This window comes from Ailuropoda melanoleuca, chromosome 9 (genome assembly GCF_002007445.2).
Source record: "Ailuropoda melanoleuca isolate Jingjing chromosome 9, ASM200744v2, whole genome shotgun sequence".
Taxonomy (NCBI): domain Eukaryota; kingdom Metazoa; phylum Chordata; class Mammalia; order Carnivora; family Ursidae; genus Ailuropoda; species Ailuropoda melanoleuca.
In genome coordinates, this window is record NC_048226.1 from 64479551 (window position 1) to 64492271 (window position 12721).

General features: G+C 52.6%; 1 protein-coding gene across 1 annotated transcript in view; it reads right to left on the bottom strand.

Moving 5' to 3' along the window:
- Positions 1-610: 610 nt before the first annotated feature.
- Positions 611-12721, bottom strand: part of GDF6 (growth differentiation factor 6) — a 19891-nt gene continuing 7780 nt past the window's right edge. Inside the window, exon 2 of the mRNA XM_034668342.1 lies at positions 611-3253. Coding sequence (XP_034524233.1) covers positions 2289-3253 — 965 coding nt within the window. The 3' untranslated portion in view covers positions 611-2288. The remainder of the gene's footprint in view (positions 3254-12721) is intronic.

The window sequence follows — 12721 nt, forward strand, 5'->3', positions numbered from 1 at the left end:
AAGAGTTATGAAGAAAAAGTGCAAGGCTCTAAGGGTTGGACATTTAAATCATCAGCGCCTTTTCAGACATCCAGTCCCATACTGGACCAAAGTACCATGGGCAGTAGTTCTTTAAGAAAAGGGTTTTTCTAAATAGATCCATATAAACCAGGCTGAGTGATTAAGCGGGGAAATGAGTTTAATAATACAGTATTAGATTGAGTATCATCCAGAAAACGTGTACTGTAAAAAATGTTCTGAATATAAAATCGACCTCTGGTAATTTTCGTGTTGTAAATACTTGTATTATAGTGAGGTAGACAGTTTAAAAAAACTCTCCATTAGACAGACTTAAAATTTTGTAATAATATTTAAGAAAATGATAACATTATGAAAGAATGAAATATCTGATTAATGCTTAACTTTGTACAACTCGAATATAAACTTTAAAAATATTAGAAATTATAACATTTGAGTGCATATAACGTTTGTACATTAGGATGAATTGCATGCTGTCCACTTCCTCTTTGCACTTTCGGTCACCTTAAATAAACAAATATATACAGCCTTAACAGAACAACAGTGCATCCAAAGCAAATGTGCATTTTAAATTACTTCTCCTGGCCAAGTCTTTTTTTTTTTTTTACTTAGCATTTTATATTAGCATTTATTATCATTCTCACCCTTTCTTGGACAGTTTGTAGTTCTCTGAACCAAACAAGCAACAGGTTTAGATTGAGAGAGCAGAACCACTTAGGAAAAACAAAAACTTTTTTAATGGTCGGCACAAGTTCCCTTGTTTAAACCATTTCATGGTCAAAGATGAGAAGGAAACTAACTCTGCAAAGGGCCTACTTACGGGCAGTGTTTGAAAATAATACTGGTGCAGGCTGGGGGAAAGTTCATGTGCTCCACAATCTGGGAATGGGTATTTAAATTTCGTTGTGCTCTCTCCTTCTTCCTTCTGGAAGATGAATTCCACCCCTGCCTTCTTCCTTACTGTCCTTTCCCCGTCTCCCACCCGGAGCTCAATGTAACACTTTGCTCTTTTCACAGTTTCTCATTACTAAGTTTTAAAAACATTGCCTAACTGGTAATTACAATCTGAAACAATTCTTTTGGGGGAGCCCTGGGCTATGGCTGGCTGGTAATCTTTCAGGAATGTTAGAGAGAGGGGAGGGAACATATATGTGAAAGAAATCTCTGGGCACAGGGACCCGAGTCCCCTTCTCTTCCCTTCCCTGCTTCTGGACTGGCCCCCATTTCCCGATCCTTCCTAGGGGCCCACCACCTCCCTTCCTGACCTCACCCTCTGCTTCTTGGCTCATTTCCCCTTCTCTGCACCTTTTCTCTTAGTTACACAGCTTCCCACCCCTACTCACTTTTTGTTTAACTGGAAAATCACCTTCCCCTTAAAAGGGGATGTCTGAATTTTGGCAAACTCTATTCAAAGAAATCAATTAGAAACAGATACCACAGAAGGGTTTTTCCTGGGTTACCTCCAGCCTGGTTCATACACCTCAGTGTCAGCCCAGTCAGAGGCAGGCCTTGTGGTTTCTCATTATCCTTCAGGGGGTTCCATTTGGACTCATTCTTGTCATTCCATCCATACCAGTTCCCCTTTCCCCTACCAGAAAAAGCAACAGTAAAGGCAGTGACCTGAGCCCCCTTGAGTGAGATGCCGGTTGCCAGCTCCCTGTACTGGGAGAGGCCAGGGCAGAGCCGGTATACAAGCAGGTTCTCCTAAAGGCAGGGCCCCTCCTGGCTTTCCTATTCTCGGTGTTAATTCCTCTAGTTTAACACTCTCTGCTTGGGAGGTCACAAGGCATAGGCTATGACATGGCCAGAGAAAACCCCACCTTCTTTACATGAGTTGAAAACAATCAAACCAAGATGTGGTCAAAGGTGATTCTTCCTCCCACACGGTTTCTCTTCTTAAGCTATAAATTTTTCAATCCATGGAGCGGTTGAGAAACAGGTATGCGTCTACTCGCCCCCCACCTCCTATCAAAACCTGTGAGGCACACAAGGAAATCCAAAGCCACAATAATAAGGAAAAAAAAAAAAAACGAAAGAAATCCTCCTTGGCTTGTTTTTCCTGGGTGGCCAGGCAAGGTGTGAAAATCCGAATCTCCCTCTGGGCTGGCAGGCGGAAGGTTCTGGGAAGGATGAGCTCCCGCCTCTCCCACCCGGCTGCACGTCCAGGCTGTTCCCCCACCCTCCGCCTCCTCCAAGGCCAGCTCCTTCTCCGCCTGTCTGCAGTCAGGCCTCCCCTGCGGTCTGGGGCCAAGGCGGCGGAAAAGGCGCCGCTACCTGCAGCCGCAGGACTCCACCACCATGTCCTCGTACTGCTTGTAGACCACGTTATTGCCGGCGTCGATGTACAGGATGCTGATGGGAGTCAATTTGGTGGGCACGCAGCAGCTGGGCGGGGTGGACCCGGGATCCATGGAGTTCATCAACGTCTGGATGATGGCGTGGTTGGTGGGCTCCAGGTGCGAGCGCAGCGGGAAGTCGCACACGCCTTCGCAGTGGTAGGCCTCGTACTCCAGGGGCGCGATAATCCAGTCGTCCCAGCCCAGCTCCTTGAAGTTCACGTGCAGGGCCTTCTTGCTGCAGCGCAGCCTCGACTTCTTGCCGTGCCGCTTACCATGGCGGCTGGCGAAGGCTGTGCGCCGCCGCCGGCGGCCGGGCGAGGGCAGCCAAGGCCTGGCGTCCGGGGCGCCCGACGGCGGTGGCCACGACCCCTCCAAGCCGGCAGCGGCGGGGCCCGCGACCTCGGCCGAGCCCAGCTGTTCGCGCATCTCGGCGAACAGGTTCTTGCGCTGGGATCTGGTGAACACAACGAGCAGGGCGCGCTCCTGGGGGGGCCGCACCCTCCGGCCGAAGCCCAGACTCCGCAGGTCCGGGGGCGCCGGCTGCTCGGGCGCCGGCGCGCGTGCCTCGGCCTCCCCGGCTCCCGGCTCGCCCCACGCGGCCCGCAGCTCCAAGCACAGCTGCTTCCACGGCTGCTGGCGCAGGCCCTGCCACACGTCGAAGACTTCCCAGCCGGCCCGGGGCGCCCCCTGCGGGTCCAGGGTCCGCGCGTCCAGCAGCAGGGGCGACAAGCAGGGGAAGAGCTGCACGTGGAGCGGCCCGGCCGGTGGCCCCCAGGGCGCTGCGGGCGCCTGGCGAAAGAGCCGCAGCTCCGCGCCCACCAGCTCTTCTTTGTCTGAGAGCGTGGACACATCAAACAAATACTTCTGTCTCCGGAGAGGAGTGTGCGAGAGATCGTCTGCGAGATAAAAAATAATTACAGTCAGTTTCACTTAAGGGGGAGATCAGCCCGGTGCTATGCGGCCGCCCCCGGGAGGAAAAGGGCGGGGAGCAGGGCAGGCCGGCTGGGAGTCCAGCCCGGCCAGCCCGGGGCCTGACCACCCCGGCTCCCCGCCCGGCCGCTGTGCAGCTAGGGGAGGGGGAGCGCCAGGGCAGCCCCCGCCCCCGCCCCCGCCCCCCTCCCGTCAGCCCGGGACTCCCAGGGCGGAAGTCGGTGGCTGCTGGAGAGCCGGCTGCGGCGGCGGCCTCCCGGGTTTTCCCCCAGGAGCCTGCGTAACCACTAATGTGCCCTTTGTGGTCGTGAGCCTGGGCCGCGCTTCCCCCAGACCTCCTTTCGGCTGGCTGGCTCGTTCTCATCATTCACGTCTCGGTTCAAATGTCACCTCCTCCTAGAGGCCATCTTCGACCACCCTGATCTAAAGTAGCCTCCCTCGGTCACTACCACAGGACCCGGGTTTATTATCTTACTGGCACTTAGCACTATCTACGATGACCTCGTTTATATTTGTCTCCTTAGTGGTCTTTCCCAGCAACACCCTGCCCCGCCTGCACCGGCCCATAGGAGCTAGGACCATGTCCTGGCCATCCTATCGCAGCCGGCACAGCCGTGCCTGACCTGGCGTACATGCTGGTCAGTAAGTTGGAAACTTCCAGGGCAGTTATTCTCACTCTGGGTGCCCTTTATAATCATCTAGAGAATTTAAAAATTACCAGTTGCCAGGGCTTGCTTTAACCAATTAAAGCAATGTCTCTGGACAGAGCCCGGGTACTGGGTTTTTGTTAGTTTTGTGTTTGTTCGTTTTGTCTTTTGTTTTTGATTTTAAGCTCCAAGATGATTTGAAGATGCAGCCCTAGTTTAGACCCCCTGGTCTGGGGGGATGTTGCTGCCATTAGACAGGTCCGCTGAAGTAGGTAGGCCCCGCACAAAGCTGACAGAATGAGGATTGCTTGCTTGTTTTTTCAAATTCACCAACCATTTTAACAACAAACAAAAGAGCAACAAAGCTTTCAGAAGTCTGCAGGGGGTGGCGAATGAACACACACACACACACACACACACACACACACACACACCAGGCATCCACCCATTGAGAAGCTCCTGCAGTCAATGAGAAATACATCAGCTAGGAGAAAACCTCAAACACACACACAGTGACGTTCTCCCCTCCACCCACCCACCCAACTTGAGATCTTGCTTTGGAACTAATCTTGAAGATTGAATTATTGGTTACAAACAAGAAAAAGAAATTCAGGGCACATGATGGGGGACGGGGGCAGGTGGGGAATAACAGGCTTTTAAAGTCCAAGACGAATACTTTGGGACCAAGGCAAAGCTTGACTTCTTTTTTGATGCATTTGTGCATGAAGCCAACCCCACTTCAATGTGCAAGGCGGAAAGCTAACCAGATTTTCCTGGTCTGCTTTCTCATAAAATATTTACAACCCAGCAAATACAAAAATCCCCAAAGCCCCCAGCTTTCCCCAGAAGCTAGTAAAGTTTGGTTCGATTTCAGTAGTAAAAGTGTCACTGGGTCCCGGGTCCGACCCTCACTGCCTTTCCAGATGTCGCCCCAGGGCATCAGACCTGGAGCCTCAGCCACACCCAGTCCCCACTCTGGGCTGACTGCAGGGCCGGCTACCTCACTCGAAGGCACATGTCCCAACCTGAGATGGAGCTGTGGGAAGGGTTAGAGAGGTGAAGAGGGAAAAGCTGCTGGAGGCGGCTGATTTATGGAAGCCAAGACCTTCAAACCGACCAGGGTCACATTAAAATCAGTGGGAACTCAGCACACTTTCTTCTCCTCCTTTAAAGAAATCTGCTCTGACAACCCTCAGCCACCACCCAGCTCTCTGGACCTATTGCCTTAGGCTTCACTTTCTTGCCTCTCATATTTCTCTCTCTCCAAACTAAGGATGTGATGAGAGGGCCAAACCGAAGGCATTTGCTGCACCAGCTAAGTGTTATGAGGGCTGACATACTTTTCATCCTTACTTTATCCGCAAGCACAGACCAGTTCTGTAAGGTAGATAGCACCCATTTTACAGGTGGGAAAACCAAGGTTTGGAGAAATTAATTTAATTACCGAAGTCTGAGAGCTAGTAAGTGGTAAAGTTGAGATCCAAACTCAAGTCTATTTAATTCCAGACTTGCTCCATTTGGCCCCTAAGCCCCATGGCCCCACTGCTCTCCATTAGAGTGCAGGTACCAGGTTTAAAAGCAACAAGGAGGGGCACCTGGTTGGCACAGCGGTTGGGCGTCTGCCTTTGGCTCAGGGCGTGATCCCAGCATTATGGGATCAGGATCGAGCCCCACATCAGGCTCCTCTGCTCTGAGCCTGCTTCTTCCTCTCCCACTCCCCCTGCTTGTGTTCCCTCTCTCGCTGGCTGTCTCTATCTCTGTCAAATAAATAAATAAAATCTTTAAAAAAAAAAAAAAGCAACCAGGAATGGCTGGGATATGAGGGATGGGGGATACAGTCCAAACTGTGTTTGCAGGGCTTGCTGGGAATAAAACATGGACGCCATTAGGAAATCATTTCCATCTCTGCTTACATAACTCTTGAGACAGTTTGTCACAGGCTGGAGAGCATAGGAAGGTGTAAAGGGTAATTTATTTATTTCTCTCTCATGTAAAATGGAGAAATCAGCCTTCTTTTGTTTTTACTTTTTTGTTTTTTTTGTTTTTTTTTTAGAAAGTGTGGGCTAATAATGGTTAGTCTCTGCAGCTGAGTCACATTTCTCTGGTCCTCGAGAATGGCCAAAACAAAGGAAAGCGTCTGTAAAGAGAGTGCTGTACTGATTCTGCAGCCTTGGGATTTCTGATGATCTTTCTAGCAAGACCAGCCAGCCCGTCATCTTTCTAGGGCTCAAGGAGAGAGTGCAAATGAGGACTTCAGTCTGAAACCTTCGCCTTTCCCTTTCCACACCAGCTCCATCCCACCGCGTGAGCGACGGCCTCGCTTGCAGGACTGTGGGCGCCCTTGCTCACAGGTCTCCCAAGCTTCCCAGGCATGTATTAGTGGTGTAGATACACTTTTAGGGGAACAGACCCAATGAAGCAGCTGCCCAGACCTGCAAGGGGGCTCTGTGCTACTTGGGCAAGAGCCCTATGGTTTGGGTACCACAGTAGAGTAGTAGCTCTCAAGGCCACTAAGCCTGTAAGGGTCCCTAAACCTGCAAGATCAGCATCACATTGTACAGTATCACACTTGTTAGAAATAGAAAATTCTCGGGGCGCCTGGGTGGCTCAGTCATTAAGCATCTGCCTTCGGCTCAGGGCGTGATCCCGGCGTTCTGGGATCGAGTCCCGCATCAGGCTCCTCCGCTGGGAGTCTGCTTCTTCCTCTCCCACTCCCCCTGCTTGTCTCTCTCTCACTGGCTGCTGGCTGTCTCTCTCACTGGCTGTCTCTGTGCCAAATAAACAAATAAAATCTTAAAAAAAAAAAGAAATAGAAAATTGTCTCAGGCCCCAGGGGTTTGTGGTGGAGCCCAGAATTTGCATTTTTCTTAAGCTCCCAGGTAATGTTGATTCTGCTGGTCTGGGATACCACTTTAAGAAGCACTAACCTATAGGAGCGTGTCTCCTTCGCTCTTTAGAGTCCCCACCCTGCGGATCAGGCATCATTGGAGGTGGGGCACAACGGGGTCCTCCAAAGGGACCCAGGGCAGTATCTATGGTGGTACTCACCAGAACCAAGTCATTATTTCTCCCAGCATCTTTTTGCCCCCCACAGCCACCCCCACATCTTTTTTTTTACTCTTTCAGCCACATGTACTCTCACTGGGTCTCCCGAACCTCTAACCCCTTAACAGAGGGTCCAAGAAGGTGGCTACTCTGTGCAGCTCTCCTACCGACCACATTCCCCCACCTGCCTGGACCTGCTCTGGGGCCATGCATCACAGAAATAGCCCAGAGGAGGCATCCGACCTGGGGAGTGCACACACCACCATCCCCTGTGACCCTGAAGACACTTTTCCTGCTGACTTGGCATCATAAAGTCTGGCCCTGCCGCCAGGGCCACCTGTGGGTAGGAAGCCAGCCCTTCACATTCCCTTCCACAAGCCCATTAAATCCTGCATAAATGAAGGCTGAAGTCCTGTATAAATGAGGGCTGATATCATCAAGTGACCCTCTCTCCCATCCTCCTCCCTAGAAACATGCACCTTTCATTCTGTTTGTGGCACTTTTTTTTTTCTACAACTTGGAAGCGAATCCTAAGCTTTAGGCCTTTAAATTGAAATCAATCAGTAATAAATCATGGGAGCTTTTAATTTTGCTTTTAATTTTCAGGGACCTGGTTTGTTATAGTTTGGCTCAAACCCAATTAACTCACTGTTTGTTGAGTTTTAGACATACAGACCTTTCAAGTTACATTTGCTGGATTTGTGCTTATCAATTTTCCCAGGTGGGTGGATGGAGGAAGGAGGGGGAGGAGAAGAGAAGGAAGGAACAAACCATCTGCATTTTTGAAGAAAAGTCTTCATAAATAGGTCAGCCTTTTTTAATTAAGAGCAAGTTGGTAAAAGGCTGAGGTGAGGACACCTCAAACATGCACATCCGGAATGGAATTTGATGAACAATTTTAAAAAGAAGCAAATGAGGACACAAGGAAAAAGAACTAATCACTTGCAAGGCAGGGACTATAACACCCATTTTAAAGGAGAAAACTGGCCTAGGAAGGTTAAAGTCATCAGTGTGGGTGGCAGCCTCAGTCCGTGGCTGGAGGGAGCTAAGAAATACCAGATCGAAAAGGAAAGGATGCTCACAGCACCGAAGACCCGACACCGGAAAACCTGAGCCCCAGGAGGACAGCCTCAGCGAGGGACGCATAGCGGGAAGAAATGTGCCTCGAGGGTCCCCCAGGGCTCTCCCTGCTGGGGCCAGCTCCAGGGGGCCACCCTGTCGACGGCTTTCGAAAACCCGCAACTTCATTTGGTTTGGGGCGGGAAGGGCACGCACTGCATTTTCCCAAGACATCTCCGAGATAGAAGAGCAGCTTGAGGTCCCTCTTGAGAGTCCTTGCAGGATTTTCTGTCGCCCATCGCCCCGAGGGTGCCCTGGCGGCTCCAGCTGTCTGAGAGAGCTCCTCCTTGAGCGTCGGGCTCCCATCCTTTGAATTCTTGGTGACCCTGGACGGCCACTGGCCAAGAGTCCGGCATGCTCCCACCGGCCTCCACCTGTCACGCCGCCACGCGTCCCGTCCCACGTCCTCCAAAGACACAGATCCTGCGATTAGGCGGTGGCTCAGAGAGCCGAGATGATAGTGGCCGTTCCCACGCCCACCTCCCTAGGTGGGGGGAAGGGAGGGGCGGGATCGGCACGCGTTTTTACAAAGAAAACTCCAGACGTCTTTGCAGTGAAGTCTTCCCCCCAACCCCCGTCGTTTCTGAGCCAACAGCAGCCCTGAACTCTTCTGGGGCGCGCCTTTGCGGTAGGCACGTGCTCAGGATTTTGATGGGCTCTGTCCCTGAATCCTCAGGGCTGGGTGTGAGGCCCGTTCTACCGTTACACTCATTTATAGATCTGGAAGCTGGGGTTCTGCGAGGTTGTCTTCACTTGCCCAACGTCTTTCAACTAGCGAAGGACAGGATCTGAAGGTCTTCATTCCCCCGCCCTCCGACCTGAGGCCACGCCCTCTTCCAAGGCTCCGATTCGGCGGTGGTGCGAAGAGGGAGGGAGGACACGCGACACACATTCATCACCAATGCCATCAACTCCAGGCGGACTGGGTTCCCCCAGGATCTTTTCCCCCCCTTTACTAGAAGGAAAAAGATCTGCACGCAGAGATTTCGTGGCTAGATTTGAGGTCACTTGTTCCCTAGATCACTCAGCTTCAGCACTGCCCGGCGGTGCCAAGGTCTACAGGTTGGAAATAGATGTAAAGAGTGAGAAAAATGAGCCGCCAGCCCTCTCCCCTAGGGTATGAAAGCCTCTGAGTACTTTGTGCTCCCACGATTACCCTCTCCTGGGACACAGTAGTAACCCGAGCATCCCCCTGTGTTCTTGGCCTGAGTCCTGCCTCTGTTGAGATCTGTTGCAAGCAGCTGAGCTCACTAAGCATCCTCACTGAGGGGCAGATTCAAGAGGCAGGCCACACAATTCGTCCTTGACAGGGTGCTCTGGCCCCACCATCCAGAAGAAAAATCGTAATAGCAAACACTAGCATAGCAATTACCATCCGCTGTGCATGATTTCAATTCTCGTAACTCATGGAAGCCTCAAAACTAACTATGGATATCACTACTATGCTCATGTTATGCACCAGAAAACTTAAAATACAGATTGTTGAATAGTAACTTGCCCAAGACACTAAGAAGTAGATGTGGCCATCTGGTTCCAGTATCGGTGCGCCACCACCCTGAACATCAGAGCCCGTGGACTCTGTGTTTGGTAGAAACCCTGAGACGGGCCCCTGCTCTTTCGCGCAGCCTGCGCTTGGGGGAAGGGCATCAATCCCTGGTCTCCTACAGTAAATCACTTCCTAAACAGCAGAACTGAAGGGATGTTAACCATTGAACTTTTGAAAGAGAACTTCCAGGGACCAATTCTCTCAGCTCACAGTCACTGAAGGAGGGGTAGCAAATGAGAGAACAAATGGGAAAGACATTTATCTGAAGACCTGTGTAAGACTGGTTACTACTGACAACATGGAATTGGCACAGGACTCTAGAGTCGAAGAGACATAGATTTGGATCCTGACCTGTGACTTACTGTCGGGGTGACCCGGGAAACTCTAGGTCACATAATCTCTCCCAGCCTCGTATTCCTCATCTGTGAAATGGGAGCACCATCCCCCACTTAGCAGAGTCATTGTAAAGGTCAGAGTCCAGGCACCCATGCATGGCATGACACACACAAGCACCCAATGAATGCGGCCAATATTATGGTAACTACCTGCACCCACGTAGGCAGAAGAGGAACCTGAACTCCTCTTGACCCTCTTTGAGGAGATGCAATCCAATGATTTCTGCAGGATTTCCAGAAGTGAACGAAGGAAAGGTGCCGGGCAGAGGGGTAAAGAGAGAAGCGAGGACTTTCCAGTTCCTATGCATCTGAGGTCCAGTGAAGGGCAAGGCCCATAGGAGTTGTGGCCTCGCCCGCATCACATTGCTCTTTCTCAGCGCCCTACATCATTATGTCATTATGTCATCCACTACTGAAGTCTCGCTCATGGCTTCCAGGTGAACAACCAACCTCCAGCCAGAACCTCATCAAGGATAATTCCCTCCTCTGTGGGCTCAGGGCCAGTGCTGGCGCTATGCTAACCATGCGGCTCTCCGCCTGGGCCAGTGCAGCCCGAGGCCTGGGGGTTAGTCTCCTTGCCCCACTCATCACCTTCCACCACGGAGCCCTTTTGGGGTGGAGCTCGATCTGTCCACAGAGCCAATCTAGGGCAGCGATGAGTGTGACATTCCGGTTATCTTCACCGGCAAAGGGCCAGGCATATTGGGCAGGGAGATGGGCTGTAGCAATGAATGCCCCCTCGGGCTGAGTGCAGGGCCCAGAAACAGAGCAAGTCGCCTGTGTCTCCGGCCACACACTCACCGGCCCAGCTTCTCTCTGCATCTCTTGGCTTCCCCAGTGTTTTCTCCAAGAGCGTGCCCTCCGTTTCTCAGCTTCTTTCCTCCTTTCAAAGATCAGAGAGGCCCAAGAAGGGTCCTCCACGGAATCTGGAGAGGCTTTTCTAGTCTCTCTCCCAAGCCTGGCAGACCGCACCCTCCTCCCTGCAAGAAGCCCGGGCCTTGCGAACCCCACATGATTAAGCAGGTCTGGTCACGGGCCTGGATACCACAGAGAAATCCCAGTGTTCCCGCACCAGGCTCTGGCCCAGCCAGAGGCAAATGAGTGAGGGTGGGAGTGGAGGGAAGGAGAACCCCAGATGCCACCCAACGGAAGGTGAACTTCCAGCGCTCTCCCAGCCTCAGCACAGCCTTCCATGGCCATAAGGCCAGGTGCTGGCAGGAGACGCAGGCCAGCCCTCTCCCCTGAGCACTGGGCATTGTGCACCCCCAGCAGGACTCCCAAGGCGCTTTAAGGAGACTTTTTTTTTTTTCTCTCTAAGATGAAATGGATTCATTTGTAAAGTGGGGTCCAAGAACTTGGTCGGTGTGAACCCTTATGGCCACACGTTCATGAGAGGGGTTCCAGAACCAATGATTGGAAGCTGAGATCAAGAGCACTTCAGGGAGGGTCTCTTTTCACTGCAGTCTCACCGGGGGCTTCCAGAATCTTAATCTGACACCACTGCAGATGAAATCCAAACGGAAACTCGGTACCAATGCCACAAGCCCTACCCTCTCTCCCCACCTTTCCCCTGCGTCCCCATGTCCTCCGAAGGTCACTGCCCTTCCCTTGGAGCTGTGCGTACAGGGCCCGGACGGGGTGATGTGCCAGGGGCCGCCCTAGCTGCACTGTAGACCAGTAGGGTCACAGGGAGCCCACTGGAGCCACACAGGCCCAGGGTTGGAGGGGAGGAGGAAATGCTGCCGTGAAGCGGCCTTCGGGGTTGGAACACGATCGGGCCTTTTGACTAGAGAGCTTGGAAATCAGAAGTAGAAGAAAAGGTTCCCATTTTATTTGGTTTCTCCTCTCCGACCAGTTCTCGGGTTGCAGGTGGGGAGAGGGGTTCAAATTGGCGTGCTGTGTGGACAGGAAAGGACCTCAGTGCCCAGGGGTCCTTCGCAGGAGAAACCTCAGGGGTGAGTTCTTTAAAGTGTTGAGCCCGGCGCGGCTTCTGAAGAAGGGGTGGTGGAAACTGCTCCACTGCGCTCACCTTGGGCTGACTTCCCAACTAACGTCGCAGCAAAATGAGATTCGCGGGGGCAGCTGTGGACCATCGTTCATTCAATTTCAACAGTCGGCTGGGAAGTGGGATGAGGGCTGGACCAACGTGCCTGGAAGCCAGATTTGCAGAGCAGGCGCAAGGATTTTCTTTGGTTCGTTCGTTCTTCAGGAAGGGCAGGGGGGCGTATAAACCACCGGGATCCCAAAGCCAACCCTCCGCGCTGCTCCTGCCCCCACTTTCCGCTCGGGTCGGTAAGCTAAACCCGCTTCAGACGGGGCCAGAGGCCCGCCCTTCTCTCCAGCACGCCCACTACCGCGTCCCCAAGCCGAACTCCGCCCCCAGACACCCGGGCCACTGGCGGCGCGGCGCGCGCATCTTCTGGAAAGCTGGCCAGCACGGCCAGCCGCCCGCGGCCAGTCCCTCCTAGCGCCTGCAGCGGCTCAAGCCACGCAGACCCAGCCCTCGGCCCCCAGCGGCGCTAATGGACTGGCCTGGAAGGCAGAGAACAGCCACCCTGGAACCCATTAGGCCGACGAGGACCTATTTAATTCCTGTAAACAGAAGACACCACTTAACCGCCATTGAGCTTAAAAATAAACAGCCCGGGCTTTAAGAGAGGTGGGGGGAGGGCGGGGAGGGGC